Source organism: Coloeus monedula (assembly GCF_965178545.1).
Source record: "Coloeus monedula genome assembly, chromosome: 8".
NCBI classification, from domain to species: domain Eukaryota; kingdom Metazoa; phylum Chordata; class Aves; order Passeriformes; family Corvidae; genus Coloeus; species Coloeus monedula.
In genome coordinates, this window is record NC_138788.1 from 38,670,520 (window position 1) to 38,697,446 (window position 26,927).

At 37.0% G+C, this 26,927-nt stretch overlaps 1 protein-coding gene across 1 annotated transcript in view; it reads right to left on the reverse strand.

Moving 5' to 3' along the window:
- Nucleotides 1–17,978: 17,978 nt before the first annotated feature.
- The window catches only part of CFAP46 (cilia and flagella associated protein 46), a gene marked incomplete at both ends in the record, with an annotated part of 71,921 nt that continues 62,972 nt past the window's right edge, over nucleotides 17,979–26,927 (reverse strand). Inside the window, 5 exons of the mRNA XM_082286372.1 lie at nucleotides 17,979–18,112; nucleotides 19,503–19,639; nucleotides 21,494–21,575; nucleotides 23,706–23,818; nucleotides 25,033–25,135. Coding sequence (XP_082142498.1) covers nucleotides 17,979–18,112; nucleotides 19,503–19,639; nucleotides 21,494–21,575; nucleotides 23,706–23,818; nucleotides 25,033–25,135 — 569 coding nt within the window. The remainder of the gene's footprint in view (nucleotides 18,113–19,502; nucleotides 19,640–21,493; nucleotides 21,576–23,705; nucleotides 23,819–25,032; nucleotides 25,136–26,927) is intronic.

Consider the following 26,927-nt stretch of genomic DNA (forward strand, 5'->3'; position numbering starts at 1 on the left):
AAACTTCAGAAAACAAAATTTGTCCCATGTAGAGTGGAGATAGGATCATTATTGCAATGCTACAGTGTATTTCATTGTTACAATCATCTAATACAAAAATATGTTGTCATTGGGGACATTCTGCTCCTGTGGACACCAGCTTTTGAGATTGCAGGCTCCTCAGTGCATGTAAGAGCCTCTTGGCTCTGCAGGTGCAGTCAAACTCCCAGCTATAAGGAGAGTCCCTTCCTCCACTGCATTCCTCTTCCCAATCCACAATCAACTTGAAGCAGGTAGTGGCACCACACTGTTGTTCTCCTCTGAGGAGCAGTTGTGTCTCTCTCTCTCCAGTCCTTAAATCCGTGTTTCTGCTAAAGTCACATCCTCACTGCTTTTAATTGGGCTACTGATTCCGGAATAAATTATTAACTTGTTATTACACCTCTACTTTCAGAAGCAGGGACTATAACACAAGTACTGCTTCTGTAAACAGTGAAAACTAATGGAATTTGCCAGCTTTCCATGGCTGTATTCCATCTCATATTTCATTCACACAATAATATGCAGCAATATACTTAGCTTTAGTGGAATGTCACTTGCACATGCAAAGCCAAACCAGGTTATGAAGGTAATAAAGGCAGACTTCTGTTTTACACAGTGATTGGGATCATTGTATGAAATGTTGCTAAGAACTGGCACATTAGAATTTTAATCCTATATAAAATCTATCTTTAATTGAATGCATTCTAGGACAAAAGGCAATGGCTGACTGTATTTAAATGCTTTAGGATGGAAAACCATTATTTCTAGAGAAGACATTAGTACAATGCCAGTTGAAACAAATGTTGTTCCATAGTGGGTATAGAGAAGCTACACTAGCTCCACCCTGTACAGGCCTTAGCTATAGAAATGTGATATGGAACGAATCATCAATGGTTCAGTTTTACTTCAAAAAAATAGCATTATTTTACACAGAATAAAGAAATTTTGTTTCTATCAGATTTTTTTTCTCCTTTCTGTTAAGTTAATGTTTGAAAAACTATATTGCATTGAAAAAGAGTGATGGACTACCTGACATACCTGTAGTAAAAGCTAGTCCCTGAGCAGTACCTTGCTGACTTGGAAGTCAAGAACTATTCTTGCAGCAGCTGGAGATGCTGGTGGATCAGGAAAAGGTAACACAGAAATACAGTACAAAGCATATTCTGAATCCCTGGTATGTTGCAGAGACTGGTTTCTGTATGATTCTCCTGCTCATGAGGAGAAGAGCTGTAGCTACCTGCTGGGGTGGAGGGACAGGCACAGGGAGCGTGTCCCTGAGCCACTCTGGCCTTGGAATGCCCAGTGGTGTTGAGGCCGACAGCAGGTCTGGAGGCTTCACAGACCTTAATTTGGACATGGTTAACTTCTATTTGTGAGAAAAGCACATGAGAAGAAAAGCAGTTAGTTTTTACCTGTGAAAATGTAGTATCAACAGAAGCATGAAAGTCAGACAATAGGAGAAAAACAGCAACATATCCACAACTGTTATTTTTCTGAATGCGTGAACGCTTATGCCATAGGTAGCCAATGATAATGTGTTATAGTTAATAGTAGCCAGCAAGTCTACTGTAGTAGTTTTGCAGCCAATGATTCTGTAACACAAATGATAACATATGAAAGGTGTATAAAAGAGGCTGCTTTGTTTAATAAATGGCTTTTTCCCTTTGTCCAAGGCACTGTCTGTGTGTGTCGTAACCACCTCCACAGCGACACAGTGGACTGCTTGGCCATCTGTTCCTGCTTGTGGCCCCTCACATTCACACCCATGGACATACAGAATAATTCATCCCCCATATTTCTGCACAGCCCTGGATTTTGATGCATTCTGCCTTAGTTCTGTGAAGGCAATCTAAACACTGAAACAGCAGCGGCAGTAACACGGAACAAAGCAGGAGATCCTCACTTGTCTTCCATCACCAGGCAAAGGGGAGCTTGGCAATGGGATGAAGGGTATCCTTCTTCAGGCAGTAGTGTATCTGACATCTGAGACAAACACACTACAATAGGTAATGATGTGTACCTGCTTAGGTCACTGCTGATCTTTTTTTGCTTCATCACATATTTAAGAATTATTCAATAAGATCTTTCTGCTAAAGATCCTTTATAGATAGAATCTGATCCCTGCAGGAAGTGTATTCCTGTAGTGCTTTCCCTTTACACACCATGTGGTCAGTTTCTTTGGCCCTGCTCTTTTTCCCATTACCCAGCTCCCCATTGTTCCCCTGGGACAGCTGTGAGTGCAGAGGTCTCAGCCATGCTCTTTGTTTTGCATCTTACAAAAGCCCTTTGGACCTCTTCTACAATGTTGTCTTGGGGTGACTTTATGATGTGTATCCCCTATCACTGCTCTATGCCCAGAAATTAATTTTGTGCCTTTCTGTGCCTTTAAACTGAGCCCGAGAGGGGGGAGAGAGGAAAAACCGAGTGAACTTTTCAAAACAGTTGTTCAAGGACAGACACACACTCCTCTGCGTTCTCCTGCTGTGGTAGCAAGAGCAGACAAAGCACCCTGCTTACTTTTCAGCCAGCTTTCAGCTCCTTTTCTCTGGAGGGAGACAGAGAGTTGAACTTTGTTTTCCTGGGACTTCGGTTTTTCCTTTCTTCTCTTCTGGACTGTTTCAACATCAGAACACACTGGGAGAATTTTCCACTGATGCCCCGGAGGTGGGCCCACACCGACCCAGCTCCCAGGAGGAGGAGAGAGACCACACCTACAGAAGGACTCTGAAATCTTCCCAGGTTTCTCTCCACAGTGAGAGGTTTTATTATTTATATTATTTATATTATTTATATATTTATATATTTATATAATATCTATTTATATATATATAATATTTATTTATATTATTTATATTATTATTCTTTTCCTGTGTTTTTGTCAAATAAATATTTTTATCTCTTTCATTTTCCTCCGAGGAAAATTTTTTTTTCCCAAATCTGGTGGGTGAGGGCTGGTTGTAACCTGCCTTCTATCAGAGGATATTTTCCTCTAAATTAGTCCAAACTGTCACAAATGTATCCTTTGCAGAAGAAGAGAAGTTAGGAAGCACTGGTGCTGACCTTGAGGGTAGAGCACGTGAAGGGCTGGATGGTTCCTGCGGATGGGTTAGGACTGACATGAGGCTGAGCAAATGTGAGGAGGCCAAGCTTGGTGCCTGCACCCTTGCTCCAAAAGAGAGACCTGCAGCACGGCGAGTTTTCCTTGCTCAGTGATAGCTGCTGCCCTTCCAGACACCACAAGGAATGGACATTGCCTCTAGCAATGGGCAAGACATCAGGAAGAAGGCACTACCTGGGAGCATCCAGGGGCTCCCTTTCTTTTGGCAGTCTAGTTAACTATCATCCTGCCTTTTAAAGGTACAAGACAGCGAGTGCTGAGGAATCTCACGTCCTTGGAATACCTTTTAAAATTTCTCACAAAGAGCACCTATGTCTATGCCATCCAGGCCCGAGCACCCTGTACCCTAGAGGTGAAGATATTTGACAATTCCCTTTGTTAGAGAAATGTAGCTGCAAGACATAGACAAGTAACTTGGAACATTTTAAACACCTAATTTTCAATAAGCAAATTTTATACATTGTGATCTTCCTCTTAATTCACCCTGGATTGAATTTAATCTGAATTGGATCCCTTTCTGTTTTCTGATTAGAAGGATGTTCAGATTCCATTGCCTTGACTTCATTTTGGGATGGTAAGATCGAAAGAGGGGAGTTAGTTTACAAATAAAATCATGAGCTGCACATGTGAGAACTCACTGCAAAAGACTCTACAGTTTTCCTATTCGTCTCACAAAATCTCATGAGGTGACTGTCTTTTACAGTGTAGTTTTGGCCTCAGTGAGCTTGAACTTTTGCAGGGCTCAATCTTAAACCCAAATGTCGATCCTTTTTCTGACAGGCACATTCTTTATCATTAATGCTGTGTTATCTGGAGCAGAACAGTGAACAGATGTAGATGCCTTTTTAAAATGTTTTGGAAATACTGTGTGATAGGAAGAGTAAGGTATTCAGTTATTAATTGTATGCACCTTTTTGTGCTCATTAGTCCGTTGAAACAGTCAGATGTGATTTGACTGTGAAAATTCTTGCATTTAAGACTCAGATTTTCTCTTTCAAGGATATATTGACCTAGGTTAATCACAAGTTAATGGTATTACATATATTAAATCATGAAGAATTGGCAGAAGTGCTAGTGTTTAATTAAAAGTAACAGAACTATTTTATCTCCTGAGAAGGTGAGGCTGTAAAGTATAGCTCTGTAGTACAAAATAAAGGAACAAAAGTTATGTAATTGCAAAGAAAAAAAACAATGGAAAAAATGCATGGGAAACAATAGAAAACAGCAAGTTAAAATGAGAGTCACCATCTGATTAGTGGCTGTGTCATCCTCACTGAAGGTCACCCATGATGAAATGGTACTGGTGAGCCTTTTAGAATATTTCACCGAGGAAATCTTGGTTTGTGCCTGTAAATTAATTGGGAACACCAGTTTGCAAAGATAGTCAAAGACAGTGCCTCCAACTCACAAAAATGGGCATCCACCTACTAAATGCACTAACAGCCAGTGCGAGGGGTCCCATTACTATGGAGCATGTTGGGGTGGGCAGTCTGACATCAGATTTTGAATTACTGCACTCAAAAAACTATAAGGAAGGGTATTGATAGAGGAGCCTTAGGGCAGTGCTCACATTTCCCCATGGGGCAGACAGCCTTGACTTTTTTCATAAGGGAAAGGGAGAACTACAGCACAATAGGAACAAAACAGGAATCCTCAGAGAGAACATACAGGAATAAATTGAAAAGTCATGACATTAAGCCCTGCTTCCTTTTGCCTAGCCATAAGCAAGAGCTAGAAAGAGAAAGCAGGATTTTCATCCCAAGTCAGGTACAGGAGCCCCCAGTGCCTATCCACCTACAGCGCTCCCTCAACAGCCACCTGGGCACCTGCGGAGTCAAAAGTTCTACTGGGATGTTTTTTCCTGTGCAAAACCAATTGTCATATACATTTAATTTAATGGGAAACAGTTTTGAGACAACTTTGGGTTTGACTTTTAGAAAAAGATTTATTTAAAACTTGTTTAGAAACTGCTGCATTTTCTGTAATTTTTGGTTTTTAAAGCTGGAAGATAATAAGAAAAAAATGGAAGAAAACACAAAACTATTTTCCTGTGCAGTATCAGAGGCTCCAAATTTTTCCTGTTCTCTGGATATCAATAAAGCACTGACAGTAATTTTTTTCACAGAGAAGTCTTTGTTGAGATGTTAGTTTTTTAAATAAAAGGCAATATTAACCACTTTCTTACTGGTTGCTCTCAAGTACTCTGCTGTCATTCAGACAATTAATTAAAGGTGTGACAGCAATATTTAGACATACAGGAGACAAAAAGTGTTTACAGGCTTTACAGTCAACTCAGATTTAGAGAAGCAATGTACAGATCTAAAATGGCACTGAAGAAGATGATAGATAATCATGAAAAAACAAATATGTGTGAAAGATGCACTCAGTGACAAAAGTAACAACAAATGAGGATTAATTAGGACAGAAATATGGACATTCTTGCTTGTGGAACCTTTACTTGCGCTACAACAGGTATTGTGGATATCAAAGAGGTGTGGATAAAATAAAGTAGAGGGTATGGTTATGTGAGATGAGGCTAGTAGTAGTGGCCAGAGGAAAAAATGAGATTAGAAGTAATAATATTAATCTTGGACATGGGCAGAATATTTGTGCCAAACTGAAACAAAGATGGTCCTCCACATCAGAGGAGACACTTTTGCCACTAGCAATAAGAGGATTGTGGGAGGGAGAAAGAGTTGCAGCAGTGCAAATCACAAAATAGATTATCAAAGTTTTGGACACACTACTTCAATAATAATTCTGAAATATTCAGGAAGAGATCCTGGCTGAAATATACGGCTAAGAAGGAGACATTAGAAATAGAAAGATGGATTAGCATGCTGTTAGCAAGGGTTGTAGAAGAAATGCACAGGAGTGGAGGCAATCACTCAGGTTATGCAGGGGAAAATGGATTGAATTAAGAGGATGGTGAGATAAGGAGAATTTTCATGCTGAGTGACTGATCAAGGAGTATTATCAATGTTTAGTAGTGTGAGATGCAGTGCAGGATGTAAGGAGGAGGGCTATAATCTGTAGCACAAAAACAAGTGGAAAACAAAATCTGGAGCATCAGGTTTATAGATGCAAACTGACATTTGCTGGGAAGCAATTTGCCAGGGTGAAACACATGAAAGCCTGAGAGTAGGGCGTAAAATCTGAGGCATAGAAGGAGAACATGGTAATGAGGTGCCTTTGGCATTTAAGAGTGTCAAAGACAAAAGGTGATGGCTGGGGATGGTGCAGTGAGCCCAGCAGCTTTCGGAGAGAACTGGTTTTGCATTGTCAAGGGAAGTAAGCAGAGAAGAAGGAGAAATTGTGGAGGTAAAGAAAGCATATGAGAGAAATGGGATAAGCAAACATTATTTCAGTCTGTTGGACCAGTGGGACTAGCATGAAGGTATCAGTAGTTTATTTCAACAGAGAAGTTAATAATTTAATTAAATATATTGAAAACCACTTGAGCAGTATTTAAGTGGCACACAAGTATTCATTATCTAAACCTTTGTTCCTAGTGCAAAACTATCTTGAAAGCTTATGGAGAAACAGCTTGTGTCTAGTTCCTTGCATAGCTCATGGCCTCACTGCCACTGTTGAGATTATAATCGTACTCCTTTCACACTACCCCTCTGGCACACTTTAATAGATTACCTATGGTTGTCTTGTATCATTTTCTACCCTGTCAGCCAAATACTCTGACATGCAGCAAGCACAGACATAAAAATGTAGGCTGCAACAGGGTGATATGAAAATCAGTGGTTCTGGACAAATAGGAAATTAATATTAGAGTCTAATTACAGTCTTCATTTCATTTGGAGAAGGAATTAATTCATCTTAATAGGACCACAGAGGCATCACAAATGTTTTCTTTCTATCAAGCAAAGCCTACATTGAAAAAGAATTTATCAATCATTCTTAAGGTGTCAGTATTATTTCTCACTGTCCATAACACTGATGATACTTTTCAGGTCCTCACAAGTACTTTCTGTTAAGGGCCAGATTTTGTTTGGTTTATTAATATGAGGACACCCATAACTGGGAAGAGGCATTTTCTTGAAGAAGGTTCTTCTGCACATAAAAAATTTTTTTAAACTACTTATTAATTCTGCAGCATTAACATTCAATGTCTGTAGTGAGATGCTGTCTCTCTGAGACGTTTCCATTTTTGATAGAAACAAGGAATAATATAATCGGTGGGTGTTTTCCTGTTAAAATGCCTTCAGTAATTCTTTTCAGGAAGAGGAGGATACCTTTTTTCCTACTTACTGGTTAGAGAGTACATTTTAAAATCTATGAACACCTTGACTCATTGCCATAGTGGGCCAACCAGAACAGTATCAGCCTGGGTGAAAAATATTACAGGGCTCCCAGGAGCTGGTTTTCAAGTCTTTCAATGTAACACAAAAGAAAATTTTAGAACTACAAACAAAACTAGGGGCAAGGGAGGGGGCACTTTTTTTTCAGAGTTGTGCACAATGACTAAAGGGACACTTTTTGCATAATTGGTAAGAGCAGGACATTAATATTTCACCATATACAAAACATAATTTAGGCAATGGATAGTTTTAAGACCTTAAATTTTCATAAATAAAAGGTGTGAATGCTGCCAAAGTCAGCTTGCTCACACTTGGTTGGGAACAAACAGTATCTTGTGTTCCTGAATTTTCATTTTGCCACCAAGAGTTTGCCTAGAAATCACACTCCTTAAAAAAAAAAAAAAAAAAAAAAAAGTTTCATAGAATTGTCTATTGTTTGCAAAACTAGCAATGCAACACTACACCACTTTGTGATCATTGCACTTCAATGATGCAACCTGGAGAAAGTAACTGCCCTTCTTATAAACTTTCCATGCCATAGCAGGATAATTGCTTTGTGTTTTTTCTTTAAAATGTCGGCAATACTTCATCAATCTACCCGTTAATGGAAATAGCTTTTTTTCTTTTTTTAATTTAATACAAATGATGGTTGCCATAAGAGTTACTGTTGCATTATGAGGTCATGTTGGTTCCTTTGGGATAAAAGTAAGAAAGGCACTGACACTCAAGCCTGGCTAAATGATTCACTGAGTGAAAACCAGAAATTATGGAAAAGATAATAGCAATCTTAAGACCCTTCTGGTGCTGGAAACCTCATGTTTCAGCATGAAATGAGTCTCTCCTTTTAGGCCATGACATGCTACCCAGACCCTATCTGGGATGAAGTATTCCAACCTTGTTCTTGACATTTTAACATGTACGTCCAAGTGAACAAAGTTACCAATCTTGTACCTGTACAATGCTGAACTTTCTAGCTGGCACACTATGGTTCTCTCAGTAGGAATGAGCCCATACAAGTGTGGTTTTAAGGCAAGTGTATCCTGATGTCACAACATGTGCACAGGGTATGGTCACTCAAGCTAATGAACAGGTCTGTACAGCTGAGGCCACTGCTTAAATTCTGCTCCAGTTCTGTTTGGAATCCCTGTCTCCCAGTTACCATGTCTTCTGCCGTGGCCCATCAGAGCTGCTCTGCATCTACAGTTGTGTCAGTGCTTTCTTCTGGAAAAACAAACAATCTGTTCTTAAAGATGTATAATCTTGAGAAAAAACCCCAAACAAACAAGTGGATTTGGGCATGGGAAAAAAATATCCAAAATAGCTTTCAAAATCATTTCAGTAAGAGATAAAATGCTGAGGTTTAAAAGTAGATTGTCCAAGCTATTTTTCATAGCCTCAGATCTAAAGAATACATTTCAAAATGCCCTAAGATCAGCGCACCTCATCACCCACTAGCACGGATGAAGGCGAAAGCTTAGACACTGAAGGTAGTGTTGGTGCACTTTACAAAATGTTCATGTTTTTGCTCTGGCAACAAACAACACAGCTTCTCTAGGGATTCCTTAGGCTTTTTGAAGAAACAAATGTTTTAATATACAGATTTTGTTTCTCCTAAAACCATATTAACTGCAGAGCACCAATAGAGGAGATACTTCTCATCCAAAGTGCAAGGGCATGGCGAGGGGCAGAGATTGTTACAGAAGATCAGCTCTATCAGAAGTTTACCATAAACCAGATTACTCCAGCACAGCTCTGATGATTAATTTCTAAATCATCTATTTGTATCATTATTAACAGGTTGCTCCTTTTGCAAATATTTTTGTCTTGGTTTTTGGTAAAAATGCACTTAACCACATATCTGAGTTTCTTTCACTTTTTATTAACAAGACCTTGCCCTTGCCCACACTGAACCTTTATTGCCAAGGGTTCTGCAACTAGCAATCAAACCAAGTCTGAGAAACACATTTCTCTCTGTTTCTGATTTTGGATGAAATATTGATTCCTGATTTTTCTTTGTTTCCTGCTTTCTCTTCCATTCATTTCTTCACTGGGTTCAGAGCAACACCTCCAAAATAAAACACTTCCAATATTCTCCCTCTGCTTGCTCTTACCTGCAGATCTGACATCCCACTCAGAGGAGACTCCTTCTCCCAACAAATGCACTTGCAAGGGAGAGAAGGGCTTGACAGTGAGATGAGCTGACTTATTTAAGCCTAAGCAGGTCCAGCATCCACATATGCTTAGAGTGTCCATGATATTCCTCCACCACTACTCCGAGTGTTCCCACATATATGCACAGGGCAGACATATTTGACATATTTGTTCACAGTCTAGCTAGAGGAATAAAATACACATTATATGGCTAAAACATTTCTGTTTAATTATGACCTCAGTGAAAATGATTGTCCAAGAAAACAGAGTCATGAACATTAACAATAACTCTCATCTCAATTATTGAGAAATAGAATTTTAAATGATTGGTGAAGAGAAGATTCTTAGAAAATTTATGATAATGTTCTTTATTATAATACTCAGTATTATAGATTGTACTATTTTTTCTCTTTATTACATTATATTGAAGTCTCTTTCCTCTTCTATGTCACAAATAGTTAAAAATCTGTAAGAGAGTTTAAGGGCCTTTCAGCAATTTGGCACACCAGCTTTGTCTTGACTATTATCTAGCTGCATCAAGATATTAATGTAGTCATCTCTCTTTAGTCTCAATGAATTACTATAGAATGTCAAACAATTAGATTATATTGGCCAACACTGCCCTGTTTGATTGAGTACAGATGTAGGCCATGTCCCTTGAATCACACTGATGAAGAAGCAGAAAGGTTTGTGGAATTCCAGTGCAAATTTATTTCAATGTACATCCCACTTCAGCTTCTAATGCCAGTACTTGCAATACTAATAACCAAAAAATGCTAAATAGGTATTTCCAGGTGGACTAGAAGTCAATGTCATTCAGGAGAAATACCAATGAACTCCGTTGGAGGAGAAAAAAATGAAAACTATAAAACCAGCACAGAAGCCAGTGTGCTGGTGGAAACACAGATGCTGCCCAAGGGCACAGATGTGATTATACTGAAGGAGCAAAATGAACATTTCTTTTACTTATGAGAATAGTAGTGCTTAAATTCTGTCTCTGCTGGACCAGAAAAATTTAGTACATGCTTTTGTGTCAGGAAGACAACCAGTGCATAAATACTTGATAGAGATATCTGGTTACAAATATCTCAGTATCAGCTTCTGTGCCATTCTGGTGGTCACTAGAACTGTGCCTTCCCTTTTTCTGCATACACAAACTATACAACCAGTTCCATGTGCAGGCCTGTCATGGCGTGGCAAGGGACAAATCCTTACAGATTAAATACCTCTCAATTATCTGGTGCCCACATATGCCATATGTCATGAAAAGCTAAAGTTACGCTGTTTTAACTTAAAAGCTGGAAACAACTTCTGTTCCATATATGATAAAAACTCAGAAGGTAGTTACATCATTCATATTTTGCTACAGTAGACACACCATAAGCAAAGCATACTGGCAGTGTATCTCCATGGTAAAATCTGCCTCAATCAAAGAAGTCTGTTCCCACTCTGTAACTGCACATCTGCATCCGTGTGTATCTGAACCCATATTTGGTTTTGAGCAGCAGTGCAGAAGAAAGCATGTACCTGTGCTGTCAGTGACAGTGATAGTACTACTTGCTAATCATCACAAAAAAATAATGGCCCAGAGAGGATCAGATGCACAATGACAAGGTAGGAACTCTATGTCAGTATCATGCATGGTGATCTATGCAATTTAGATGCTGCCGTGCTGTCAGGATTGGCCGAATTACAGGTGCTCATCTACATAGTTTGTGTTCTGTAACCTACTTCAGGAGTTACAAGCTCAGATAAATTCTGAGGACATGACAGAACTGCAAATATTTTTGAAACCCGTTCTTTTCTTCCAACAGGAAATCTTAGTTAATTCCCTCCACTGGTGTATTGACAGGTAATTAATACACATCAGTGGGAGAACAGACTGTTCTGGCTGCTTCTGCAATGCTGAGAACTCCAGCAGACAAGCTCATTACTACCAGAATGAAGGTCAAGATGTCAGCTCTGAGCAAACCTTTATCCCTACATTTCTCTTCCAGGATATTGCAGATTACAGCTTTTAACTGTAATTCCACTGTCACTGTTCTTTCATCAAGCTCATTTTGTACTTAAGAGGTTGTTCCCCATGCCACTGCCTGCAGTTTTCCAAATGAATGCTTCTGTCCTACAGTGTGAAACTTCTTTCCCTTACTGGATTACGATCATGTCTTTGTGCTAATCAAAACAAATTGGGAATGCTGATCTGTCTCTGGCATCAAACAGAAAAAGAAGACAGAGAAGGTAGTGTGGACACTGTTGCTGTGATATAAATTTGATCTACCACCCAGTATCCATTCAGATAATAAAACATCCATAATACATAATATTTTCACACAGAAGCTAGTACAGTTTACGATTGTTAAGGGAAATTACCATCTGCACTTTTGACAAACTCAGGTTTGTTTTGGGTTTTTTTGTTTGCTTTCTGGAACTCTCCCTGCAATGTATTGACTTGGGCAAAATTAAGAAAAAACCCACCCAAAATTAAAAAGAATTTTAGACAATAATGAATCTGATTCAGTTCACTTCAGTGTTATTATCTGTAGCTTATCTCAGTGCACTTATAGCACAGAAAATTATGTCAACTCTTGGAATTGCTGAATCGTTGATTATGATTATGGTAGTCCCATAAAAACCAGAAGTCTGAACCATTCACCTTGCTAAGAAACTTGTCTTACAACATTAACTTTACTTTCCTTAAGAAAATTAAGTCATCAAAAAGGCCAGAACATTATAAAAATATTTTTAGATGCCTTTTCAGGAAATAAACACAAATCCTTAATTAGTGCAGCCCTGATTTCTGGAAAAGCTGTACATCTTTGTAAGCATCTCATTTCTCCTAACAATTTTAAATGCTAAATGTCAAGTATGAGACCATCCAGAAAAGCAACAGGTCATGAACATTCAGTTACTGGAAAGGATGCTGTACTCGAGCTCAGTACTGACTCACTTTCAGTTATATCTTGACAGTTTTCACCCTCTTCTGCCATGTGTGAGGCTGAAGCATTATATGAAACAAAGGGAAAATAAATCACAGTAGTTATTCAGTGACAAAGAAATATCTTCCTAAATATTTCCCATACTAACGGACACTGTCACAAAACATCCTTTTAATTTCTTGTACCTTCCTAGCTCAAAATATTGGCCATTACTTCTGAAAGGGGTCTTTATTTTGTTGGCTTCAACTGTTCCAACTCAACACTGACTTTGTGTACTCTTGGCAGAGGAAGAAAACTTTTCTTCATAGACGGACTATTGTATTTACACTGTTTAATATATTTAAAAGTATACACACACATAGTAAGTATCAAGAGTAATATTTCAGGGACTATTATAAATCATATTTTATCCACCAACAATATTGTTAACATTCCATGCTGCATTTTTATAAAAATGGGATTAAGTGATCTAAAACTGTTCCTCATACCGTAAGTCTTAAGTATCCAACTGGAAAACTGCAATGTATTAAATATATTTCCTCTCTTCTTATTCTGAAATGAAGACTACTGTGCCTGCTACTTTTGAAAATGCTACTACCATGTTCACAAAGTCCCCACACACTTTTATCACTGGCTGAGAAGTACTTTATCGATTTATCATCTGAGTACCAATTTGGGTCTTCTACCAACCAGTAAATATTTCAGGGCACATAAGTATGATTTCAGTTTTAATTTGACCACATCCTTAAAACCCATGCTAATAATATCTGTTGCTATATCCACATGAAGACACTGCAGTTGGAGACCTGAATTAGTACCCAAGAGGGACTTCAAGAAGTTCTTCCTGGTGACTTCACAGTGATGAGGTGGTCTTTCATCCAAATGAAAGAGAAGGATTTACACTCATATAGGATGGTTCTGATATTCTATTTCAGGAGAGCTTTCAGCTCAGATGGTGCCAAAGCACATGCTGGAAGGCTTAGCAGGTTGTAAAGTCACTAAATTAGTGTTCAAACTCAAGATAAATGGTCTTAAATAATTATGGGAATGACCCCTACACCAACCTCAAATCTGCTCTAATTTCCCTGCCTACAAACACCTACATCAAACACCGACAGCATCAGCTGCTACATTTTGGCATCTACTCCACCACATCCCTTTGCAAAGCAGGGACAACAGCCTTGCTGACAGGACCAGCCCCTGCAGCTCTGGAGAGAGACACGCACATAAGATATGAAATCCCTGAATGACTGCTTATAGCAGTATAATTTTAAAGAGGTTGCACCAGGGACTAATGACAGAGCTTCTCTTTTTTTGTTGTTTGTTTTATCATTTTGTAGCAAACTTGCTGCAGTTCTTTACTGCAGACCATCTAGAACCACACACTTTTCTTGGACAGCTATGTACAACTCAAATTATGTTCTTATCCTAGAATATCATCAATAAAGTCACCATGATTTTTTTCTTCCTCACATTTTTCCGATTACATAAATTTTAGCTGACCAATTCTTTTCATGCTAAAATATATTATGAAATGTCTTTTCTGTTATAAAAGCTAATTGATAGTGTGATTTGTTATGTTGCTGAGACATAATTCAGAAAGTTATTTTAAAGCCCTTGATACATGGAATAGCACTAACTGCTTAATATTTCTTGTATGAATACAGTGCATGGGAATGATGTAGTGCCACGTAGATGAAATATTTTCAGAAGCTCTTATTCTTGTTGTTTGGGCTTGTGCCAACGTCATTCGACGAGAGAGCTCATACGTCCTCAGGTATATCAACTGTAATTTATTTCTGGGTCATTAGTTGGTAGGATTTTTTTCCTCCAGGTTGCTGAACACTATATAATATTGTAAAATTTAAGAGCTCATAGTCAAATAAATGAATACTTTAGAATTCAAAATATCAGATAAATATTTTTCTTTTAAAAAATATTTTAATTTCATATTTTTATTTCATTAAAAACTTTATTGCTTAATATAATAAAAATAATTTCTCACTCTTGTGAAAGTCCAGATGGAGTACTCCATCTGGTTCAAGAGTCCCCAGTATAAGAGCGAGTCCAGAGGAGGTCACAGAGGTGTTCTGAGGGCTGGAGCCCCTCTGCTCTGGAGCCAGACTGGGGGAGCTGGGAGTGTTCACCTGGAGATGGGAAAGCCCCAGGGAGGCCTAAAGGGGCTCCAGGAGAGCTGGAGAGGGACTGGGGACAAGGCATGGAGGGACAGGACACAGGGAATGGCTTCCCAGTGCCAGAGGGCAGGGCTGGATGGGAGATTGGGAAGGAACTGTTCCCTGGGAGGGTGGGCAGGCCCTGGCACAGGGTGCCCAGAGCAGCTGGGGCTGCCCCTGGATCCCTGGCAGTGCCCAAGGCCAGGCTGGACATTGGGGCTGGGAGCAGCCTGGGACAGTGGGAGGTGTCCCTGCCATGGCAGGGGTGGAAAAAAAGTCCCTTCCAACCCGAATAATTACAGGATTCTATGATACTAGAACTTGACTTTCTGAACTTGCTACTCATATATACTTAATGAATGGTTAAAAATAATTCCAGCAGCATTTTCCTCACCACTCTTTCCACTGCATTTATTAGCAAGTACTTTTTCTACATAAAATCTTATATTAAATTAACAGTCTTAATTCCACTTTTGTATCTGCAGCTGAAAATTTTGGTTCACTCATTTCATATTCAGGTTTTAAAGAATGAAGACCTTCTGTACAGCACCTTGTATGACTATGCTGCTATTTACTTCTCCCAATAATTTAAAGCCAAGGGCCCTCCTGGGGATCTCATATATTAAACTGCTACAAGATGAACATACCCTTCTGTGCTGCACACAGACGATTTGTTTTGCTCTCACTGCCAGCATCTGCTGGCTCACTCTGTGGAGAGAATGCTTGATATTGTTAGTCCAGGTAATTTGCTATGACAGTACCTTACCTTGAAATGTGAGGAATATCAGAAATTTTTAAGCTTTTAGTTCCTTATTTAAAACAGGTTCTGAAACAGCAATTTTTTACAGTGCTTCTTCTCAACCTTTCCTTGCTCATTCCATTCTTGTTCACTCTCGAACTGATAATCATACTAGACTCTCAAACTCCACCAGCTGAGATACTTCAGCACAAATAAGAAGCAGGTTCCTCTCACTTGCTAAATTGTCGTTGTAATTTTAAAAGAAATATAGAAGGTGTTAACTATCTATGCTCTTTTTCTTTTGAAATCATTCCAACTTCTACTATGTATCTTCTCCTGAAGTGACTCTTTACTTTTGTACAATCGTGTCACTACACATTGCTACAAAAGCTTAATGGAAAAGATGACATTATTTCCAGCATCAATTCCTGAAGGAATGAACTAGATGTCTTCTTAGATCACTGAATGCATATTCATTGTCACCTGAAGTACAGTTTATCATCTACTCATGTAGTCCTACTGCTATTATGATTTTACTGACTGGTATGTAGTACAGAGGGCTATCAAGAAGTTTCTTGTCATACCCAATTCATCCTTCTGGCAGAGGTTGCTGCAATGTAGTGAGAGCTAAAGGATCAAATACAAAATGGGAATATTTTTGGAGAAAAAGACTTCATTAGATTAAGTTATTTCCATCAGTTCATAAATAAACCACAGTAGTGAACTAGTGAACAAGCCCATTGTACCTAGATATCAGTAATTTTTCTAATCTTTGAAATCTTTAAGTTTTTATCCTGGATTATTCTCGAAGAACAACCCTACCACTTCTGAAGCACTGAAACTTTTCTGGAATTTGTTATTCATGAAATTTCTTACTTCAAGAAGGTAGAAGCTAACAAAAATCCATAAGGACTGTCACGTAGCAAGGTAGCCAAGGCTTCATAATTCCCATTGAATACACTTTTTTCCCAAACCTTTTATGTTACAAAAAAAGAGACAGCACTAGAAAGATGGCGTTCAAGGTAAACAATGACATTAAGAGCAGGGAAATACAGTTTCATGGCAATTAATATGTTGGAGAATTATGTGAAAATTAATATTGCACATACTTAGAGAAATTAACAATATGTGTACATTTGCTATAGTGAACAAGAAGTGTGAACACTTGCTTCCTTCAACACAAATTGCATCTTCAAACTCAGCAATACTTTAGCTTCCCAAATACCATTCATGGGATGTAAAAAAAGCAGCCATGTTATAGAAGTACAATGAAAAGGTATCTTACAAGACCTAAAACTAAACAAATCAATACCAGAACTTGGAGACTCATGCCAGTATCTGGCAAAACATGGCAAGTTCAGAGACTTGATAATATTTGTTATTATCTGAATCCTTAATTTTCAGACCGGGTAACCTCAGTTACTTCTTTACTTAATTTGTAATGTATTAAAGGCCAAGATACATGCCATAAAAAATATGTATGTCCTATGTCTAACTTAAGTTATAAGGGGAATAAAAATCATGCATGTTATGGAACACAGTTTGACAGACCAGCTGCTGTTCACATAAGGTCATGTAATTAAATGGAGTGAAAGAGGGAAGGAAGCACAAATTTATATTCTCTTAAGTGCAGAAAGTATTTAACATACCATTATTTTGTATTGTGGTCTATATAGCCCTATAACCCTTTACCAGGTTCTAACTGATTGTAACACATCAGGCAGCCAAGGACAGCATCTTCTCAGTACCATTTTGATGCTCTATCAGATACAAAAGAAGTGTCACAGGAAATAGACATCACCATTTTACTGGGAAAAAAGACTCTTGAAATTATTTTAGTTGCCGTAACAACCAAACTTTATACTTTCCATAAATGCTAAATTTTTTTACATCTATTTCTATTGCTATGAAGTTTTAAAGTGTGTAATTAAAAATGGATTGCTGTTAAACAGAGCATATTACAAAATCCATACACACAATAATCTTATTTGGGATTTTGAAATAATGTAATATATATTCATATGTTATTGAGGAAAAACACAGGACAATAAAGACAGCAAAAATTATTAACCATTTTATTTAACACTAACTTGTTTTCTAATTAAACTACAACTACCTCTATATAAAAAGATCAGTTCGTTCAGAATAAGGTCACTTGGTAAATTTTTTAGCTAAGTTCCTGATGAATCATCCATGTGAAAATAAAACAGATCAAGGAAACATTTTTCCAAACGGAAGCACTGACATCGACACATTCCAATTTATGCATCAAGGCTGAAAAATACTAATCCACTTTTCTTTAAGATATGTTGGTACTTAGCAAATTTTTAAAGGATTCATCAAGTTAAAAAAACCTTACAGTACTAACTGACATTTCTGAATTACATGTTCTATTTTCCTGACTCTTATTCTAATATCAAACTGTTTACATCTGAAAGAGGAATCAGCAATATGCAAATTTTCTTAATCTCACCTCTCCTTAGACCACCAGTGCAGGTATTCCTAGCATGAAAAGACTGACAAAAATTACCTCAGAATTATGTTTGGTAAACCATAGATCACACAATTAAAAAATGATGGATGAGTTGCAGGAAGATCTGAGGAAGTGCAAACAGTCTGCTCTTCTTTTCTGTCTCCAGGAGAGGTGTGAGAATCTTCCACTATAAAAACGTATCAAAAACCATTGTTATTTCTGAATATGACTAAATGTAAGAATGCTGTAAATGCCATAATTTAGCACACATTCTCTTTGATTAATACTTGTGGTTCTTTTACATTCTTTTAAAAATATTAACAACTGCCACTATATTGAAGAAGCATTGTTTGAAAAAAAAAAAAAAAAAAAAACCCCTAGAAAACTAGGGAATATTTCTGATGTGAATTCTTTCTCTCTTCAATTCTATGACAGTGCAAGTTATAAATAAAATTTATTTTATTAAACCTTATTTTACAAGGTAAGTCCTGTACACTGAAAAATGGCAGTACAATTTTATAGACAGTCTATTATAAGCTGTTTTACTCAAAAATTCTTCCCTGCTCTCCAACAAGATGCCAGATACTTCTTATATCTAGTATGCCCTTTAAAATGCAGACTGTCTAGAATCATTGCAGATCCTACTGATCTCTTTGCAGTCTACAATCCTGTTCCATTTATATTGTTCATGTTGTGCTCCGGATATACCTTGTTAGTAACATTACTTTATTTGTTCAGTGGAAAACAAATTTTAGCTTTTGGTCAGCTATGTCAAAGTCTCCCCAGAATTTTATTTGTAAAAAATATAGCTACTCCAATTATGATATTGTATCAGTGGTCTTTTGACTCAATTCTTTTAAGAAGTTTCAGAGAAAATTGTAATAGCTCATCTGGAAGGTTTCACTTATACCCATGAACCACCGTATTGATCTACCTATCTAAAGGTTCTAGTTAGTGTTTACAGCCAGTCTTTCATAGTAAGCCTTTTAATTCTTACTTTTAATGGAATCCCTTTTCCTGTGACTTCTACTTTGAAGAATATGAACTGTCTGCCCAGCCGTTTTACCAAAGTTCAGCAAATCTGGAAAGAAATGTTAGTTTCTGTGAGTTTTTAATGAAAGTTTTGAAAAACAAGAAAAAATCAACCATACAGCCTGGTGCTTTCACATTTAAAACTTAATGAAAAGGAAGATTGAAGTGATGTATCTGTGCAGATGTAAGTTAAATCCAGGGGCTTTTTTTCTCATAGTTTATGTAGCTACAGATGGCTGTGTCCTAGGGCACTGCTTCTCACCGTATAAATCCTATTCTTACCATAAACATCCTTATATAGTACGATAAACAAACACTCCACTAAAACTGTTCAAATAGGTTACTGTTCTGTATGAAAGATCAACCTGTCAGCCACCTGGTGGCTCCTGCAGGCAGTTCACCACCTATGGAAACTCCAGGCAAAATTTGGTAAGGAGCAAAGAAAGAAGAGACAGGAGACAGGCAGGTACACACACTCCATGAGCACACACACACAAATGTCTGATGCAATATACATACAAACTAAGACAAAAACAAACACTTACTCTCAAACAAGACCTCCAGCCTTTCTGCATTCTCCTGCAAGGTTGTGTACCACTGGGTGGCAATTACAGAACCAACACCTGTAAGGCTTAGAAGCATTGCTGTCTCTGTTGGTCTCTCTAAAGCAATATGTAGACCACTAAGGAAGATCAGAATTGTGAGATCAGTAAAAGAAAAATGTACATAAGATATAAAAAACATAACCAAATATACAATGCTCTTTAATAGAAGGAGAAAGAATGCCAACTGCATTTTCTTGTTTGCTGAGCATCAAGTGGTTTTTTTATGTTCATACAGCACTTTGAATTTAATACAATGAATTCAGGTAACTTTCTCTCTACATTTTTTCATGATGCAATTTTACTATGGGGATTACTCTCTGTCATATTACTGTAGTTCCGGACATCTCTGGAAACGTGAAATGAGGAGTAACATTCTAACTTTTACAAAACACTGCAGAAAATATTGCCAATCAGGTGTGAAAAGACTTGTTTAGACATAAAATATTGCAGGAACTGAGACCTTGTTCTTTGTCATAAATTTGGTGTTGATTTGGAGGCTTAAAAGCAAATCACTTGTAATGTGCCATTTGAGTTTTTACTGCTGAATATTTCAGTAAGTATCTTTGGTATTATTGCCTCAGTCATAAAATGGGAGGGATACTCTAAGGTTGAAACTGCAGTAAATAAAAGGTTGCATTTTGATTTTATTCAGATCTGCTTTTCATAGTAACTTTATAAAAAGATTATAAAGTTTTCTGTAATCTTTTGGGGAAATGCTGTCTGATTGTCTATGGAGTTTATGTGACTCATTTTTAAATTGTTATTCTAAATTTTCAGGAAGCTTTTGGAATTAAACAAGTAAGACTTATTGATAAATTCACCAAACTATTAAACTGAGACTTCAAAATTTTTGAGTTTGAAAAACTAGTTTAAGAAACTGTGTTTTGGTTTACTTTAGGAAACGGCTGTTTGGGATCAAAAAGGATATAAAAAAATATCAGGAGATTGTTTATACACTCAGACATCTGTATACTTACATACGTAGATGTGTGTATAACCTATCTTACACACAATTGGATTTAACTTACGCATCATTGCACTAATTAAACAGTATTTTTAGATAATTTTTTTTCTATTTCTTCTTCACAGAATGAATAACTAGAAAAGTCAAAAGATGCTCATGTCCCCAGGATGTGCTTTGCTCACTTGCTGCCCAGGCACACTGTTGGCTCAGCCTCAAAAGTGCCTTTCTGCAGGGCTGCCCTCCAGCCACCCCTCTCCAAGTTTATACTTGTGTCTGGCATTACTCTGTCACCAGTGAAGAGTCTGTCATTTTTTTCTTGTTAAATTTCATGTCACTGTTGATTGCCCAGTGTTCCAATCTATCTACATTCCTGTGCAAGGCATCTCATCCCTCAAGAGAATGATCAGGTTATCTGAAAATTCAGCATGGACTAAATAATTAACAAGTAAAATTAGGACACTGTGGCATCTATCAAGAATTCATATGGACATGCAACAAAAGAATGCAAATCCTACCAGCTGTCAACTTAAAAGCAAAGAAAATACTGAGATGCTTTTAAAGATAAAAAAGCTGCAATTAATTATATTAAAAATTCTAAACAGGTTATTTAACATGCCATAATAATTCATTTAAATAAAAATCTGTCAGAGTGCTTAAAACTTTTCCATGTATGAATCCTCAGAGGTACTCGTAGCAGTTTATCTGTTAAAGGAAAATTTTATAAATTCAGTTAGAACATTTTGAGAATCTTGATCTCAGACTTGTGAGGTACCTGTAATGTAGCAAGGTTTCTGCATCATATTTTCTTATCACTTCCACGTAAGAGAGCTTTCATCCTATTTAGTAGTCCTATGAAGAAGCTCTTCTACTTGCAGAAGTAAAGGAGAATATTCAAAACTCAAAATTTTAACTTTGTTTTGAAATAATCTGCCTTATTGTGGACTTCACTGAAATTGACTTTACCTACCTTTTGTGGATATCAGAGTTTGTAATTCTTTGGTAACTTTGCTGTGACCGTACCAGATCCAGAAGAATCACCAAACGGCATTCTGGAAAAAAATACAGCAATGGTATTTGCACGAATAATAACACCCAGCATAATAATTAAAGTAAATCAGGCATTTTCTAAGTTAATTACTTTCTTGAACATAGTCTAAGCCACTAGTATAAAATCTACATATTTCAGCCACAATTGTCAAGTATTATGTAAATGTACACGCATAGAAGTCATTGTAGTGTTATTTAATGTAATTTTGCTACACTTTTCCATAGTGTTTTGCAGGGGTTTTTTACTATGCCACATTAGTGTAATAGGTAATGAAGTCTACATACCATCTTATTACAGCCAATGACCTAGATGACCCAGCTCTGTAGTTATGAACTCCTGGAAGAGTTTATGGTATGCTGGTATTGAAATTTTTTATACCACAGTTCCTCTCCAAAAATCACAACAAGTTACATCCCTAACATGCCTTATTTTCCTTAAAGGTCTCCAGTGAAATAACTCAGAATACTCTCAGAATTAAAAGGTTTTGCCTACTGTTTGGTTTGCTGCAGCTTCAATCTGTTAATTATTCTCCTAACCCAAGCATATGAGAGGCAAATTTGTAATACTTTTCTGCCTGGAAAGTCTTCAACACACTTAAAACTTTTATCATGTCTCCTCTCAATATGTCAATTTTTCCTCCGAAAGCATGTTTTAAATCCATATAAACATACCAATGCACATACATTTTTATTAATAAAACTAAGCACACAAGCTGTGGTACATCCTTCTGACCACTCCTAATATTCTCCAGCAATAACTTATTCTATGTGGTCAATATTCTTCTCCAGTTGAGACCTTTGCAATACTACATAGAGTGGAAAATTATTTCATACAGCTTGCACATGACGCTCCTGTGTAGTTACCCCTATACAGACCTCGGGGGTTTTTTAACACTAGCAAGGGTACATTGTTTAATTTGTGATCCATCTCTTGACTCTGTTCTGTAACTCTGCTCCTTAAACAGTCACACCTTAACTTATTAATGATTAACTGATTATTTTCCCTTAAGTATAATGTCTCCCACTAGACTTTCCCAAATCACCCCTGCACAAAGGTTAATTTATATCACGATCTCGCATTTCAGGATTTGCTAAACCACTGCATTCTCTTTGTCAGCCTGGTCTCATGCTCAGATTTAGCAATGATATATATTTCATCATGTAAATGACCAAACTGAATACTTAATAATATCTGATCTAGGTTAGAGCTTTCAGTAATCTCAGACAGAATTAATCCAGGTTTATTTTAAGAGCAGGACAAAGGGCAAGGTTTAACAACTTTCCAAAAGTTGCCAGACCTGTAAGTATCAGGTCTATGGATATCTGAAACATCATCTTCAGACATGACCCATGTGTATAGAAGACATATTTTCTTATTTCTTGTAATATTTACATACAGATATTTAAATCACTTTTAAAACCAAAGCGTCATGAAGAAGCTTCCTGTTGCTCTACAGGGCTTCACAATCTGATGTGTACTCTCCTCCTCAGTTTCACACGTCAACACAATATAGCTACCCTGACAAATTCAGCACAACTCCAAAGTCAAGTTTCTTCCAGATGTGCAAGGAAAACAGGAGGAGAAAGGAAGATCGCGAATCTGAAAAACCAGTCCTGTATCTAAGCCTTATGCTACAACAGAAAGACTAAATAGTTGTGAAGAAACAGAGAAAAAATACCTTCTCAGAGTCTACAAATGCTCTGTAATACTGGAGTAATCCTTCAGCATTAACCTAGCCTTGATGGACAATTCTTGTTTGCCTCAGCAGAGACTTCCAAATTTTGAAGTGGTACTGCAGAGGTTGTTCTTACCATTAAAAAATATTTTGCAACCAAATACTTCTAAAGAAAAAGAGAAGGTTTACTGAGAAAACCATTGGATGATGACTTAATTTTTGAAACCTAAGAAATTCCATCATATTGAAGAAAGACTAAGCTTATCTGTGAGGATTAACAAGAAAGCTGTGCAACAGAACAAAACCTACATAATACAGAGGTTTTCTGACTAAAAACCCTGGATCTAGAAAAAGCCCTTAATTGCCAACATCAATACTGCGATAAAGATACAGTAGGACAGATCTAGGAATAAAAGTTAGTGTAATTAAAAATATTTCTCAATTTGCTTATCTTACTTGGGATGTTCATAGCAACCAACCAATTAAGCAATACATGAGACATGAATCTCTCCATCCCATAGAACAGAAATGCACTACAGTTTGTCAGCAGCTGCTCCCATTCAGCTTGGCTGAAAGGAAGGAAGAAGAAAGAAAGGAAGTTACTTTCATGTTACTGTTTTACAAGAATACTTTTCAGAAATTATCCACAGCAAACACTTCAGTGCTATTTACTCCAGAAATTATTGTAATAAAGTCAGCATGCAAAGCAAGGAGACAAACATGACTGCAGAATTCTGTGAAAAGTGTAATAACTCATATGGATTATTAATACTGTACTCTTGTATTAAAATGATTACTAACATCTCATAGTGAGCAATAGTGTATTTCAGATAAATAGAGGCATAGCGTATTTTTAGATAAATACCAACCTCTCCATCAAAAAAAACAAAAAAAAATCATTGTTGTATGTATTGTACAGCTTTAAAATAAGGTCTTTCTCTAACATTCAAAGGGAGTAGTTGTGTATATACCCACCAGGACATGAGCAATTGGTTTTTGAAAAGAGATGTGGATAATCAGACTATCTGGCAGCAAAAACTGCAATTTGATAATAACAATTTTTGCAATTGTTATGAAAAAATATTTGAGTACCTACTCAGTGGTATTAGCTAAGTAGAGAAAATTCCAAAGGACTGATTGCTAAACTAGCAGTTAGGAAGGAATGTCGAGCAATGGTCATGTCGACTCCTAGGGCTTGTCACTGTCTGACCTCTTGAAATCCCTTTTATTCCTCTATGGCTATGATCTTAAAAGTAAAGTATTTCTATAAAAAACAAAGCGTGTTTACGCGTAGACTCCATAAAATGGTATTAGCTTCATGATCATGTTTGAAATTGGAAACTGTGTGATGTACCTTCACTAGTCTGCCTCTGAAATCTGTGCTCCCATTTATGGTTGACTGAAGGTGCCTGAAGATGCTATGTTTTTAACACTTGGATTTAAAAACAAATATGAGCAAAGCCAGAAATTACACTTATGCTCACATATGTGTATTCATCAAAGACCGCACCAGAAGACTTTCTGTCAAAATTAGATTATTTACATATACAGCAACTCTGACAAAACCAACCTGGCTAAATCACGTTGTGGCACTTTATTTCAGATCCCTCGATTATTCTGTCTACAAACATAGATCTGTGTTTCATACAACAACAGTGGTTTGCTATGTGTTTATCAGCTCAGCAAAATGTGACCCTATTATATGACCAAAGTCTCTGACAATAGGCACAATTTTAAACCATAAACATGGATAAAACAAGAAAGAAGACAGAATATTACATACCTTGGAACGCACATATTGCCAACGACGCCTTCCCACTGCAGTGTAAATAGGTCACGGTATTTTTCTAGTATTTCTTTTATTTTTTGGGAAGGACTTGAACCTTCTGTAACAACAGAATTTCATCAGTATGGATGTAACATACTACAAACTACATTGGGCAATCTCAATTTCAATAATTTTAAAATGACACTATCATATTTAGGGGATTTTAGGTCATCATTAGATTTGATGTTTTTTGAAACTTAAGTCTGGCTTTTAAAATTGAAGCAATTGTGACAGAGTAAAACTGGGATGCCCATTTGAAAGGCGTATTTTATAATGAACAAGGATTATTTGGTAGACAGGTTAAAGACACAAAGAAAAAGTTTTAGATACCCTGAAAAAAGGATAAAGAATTGAAAACCAGTACTGCTCATACGGTTCTGTTCCAGAGGCTCAGAGAGGACTAAAGTAGGTGGATAAACTAACTGAGTTTCCAGAGTCTTGATTTCAGAAAACAAGACTCCAAGCCCACCTCTTCTCTCCAAGGACATTGCACAATTAATGATAAACAATTTTCTCCTTTCGACTACATTTTCCCACTAGTATAAGTTAAAAGACACATTCTAGAGTCAGATATTGAGCACATAAAGTGTTTTATATTCATCTGCTGTGAAGAAGAACTGCAAACGCATGGAGACATACTCTGTTATGCTACTGATTGTTCTGTAGCTCCTTTTGCATTGTGTTTAAACTTAATAACTATTTCAAGACTTGAAAGGAGCCAATAAGACAGATAGAGAGAGACTATTTACAAGAGCATGTATTGACAGAACAAGGGAGAATGGCTTCACACTGAAACGTAGTTGGTTTAGGTTAGATATCAGGAAGAAATTCTTCCCTGTGAGGGTGGTGAGGCCCTGGCACAGGTTGCCCAGAGAAGCTGTGGCTACCCCATCCCTGGAAGAATTCAAGGCCATGTTAAATGAGGCTTGGAGCAACCTGGTTCAGTGGAAGATGTCCCTGCCTGTGGCAGGGGGTGGAATGAAATGAGCTTATAGGTCCCTTCCAACCCAAACCAGTCTGTCTTCCTGTGATTGAACTAAAAACCTCCATTTAACTGTTATACTGTTTCACCGATGCACCATTTACAGGTGATAAGCTGTGCTGTTCCGATGAAAAGGAACACTTTTGCCAACATCTTGATGTCATGACTTCATTTTTTTGGTACAAAAAAATTCTAAATTCCATGGGTAGATGGTGAATAAAATATTATTTAATATATTACCTGCTTCTCTTCCTTCATTATAGGGGTCCACAATATCTGATGAACAGTTAATCACAAACAATGATATTTAAACAACAAAAGAAGGAAATTTAGCTAATAAGTAACTTATAATAATAACTTATAATAATAACTTAGCTAATAGGTGAAAGGATACATTTAAAATTACGTGCATCAACAGGCAAGCAATTAGAGGGTAGATCACGATTAACCAGTGCCTACAATTAAAAAGAATACATAATCTCTTACGTGTTAAAGTTTCAACCAAATGCTAACAGTATTGCATTTTTTGTGTCAAATAAATAAGAGAAAGACACGCCAAACAACTAACAAAGTTTTGAAAGCGGGTTTAAAAGCATCGTGATACTCAACTGTCAATGGAAATTAATAAACTATTCTGCTTTAGCTACAATGTATATACAAATATTACACATATATACACACGTGTTTGCACATAGATATATACACAAATATAAACATAGATTTATAAAGACATATGTATATACTACATAAAATACAATATATTGTTGAAGAAATTATTTTCAGTAACTTTAAGTAACTTCCTTCATGGGTTATTAAATATGTCCCATTTACAAAGTGTGATTTTTCAAAGAAAAACCCCTTGCAAAAT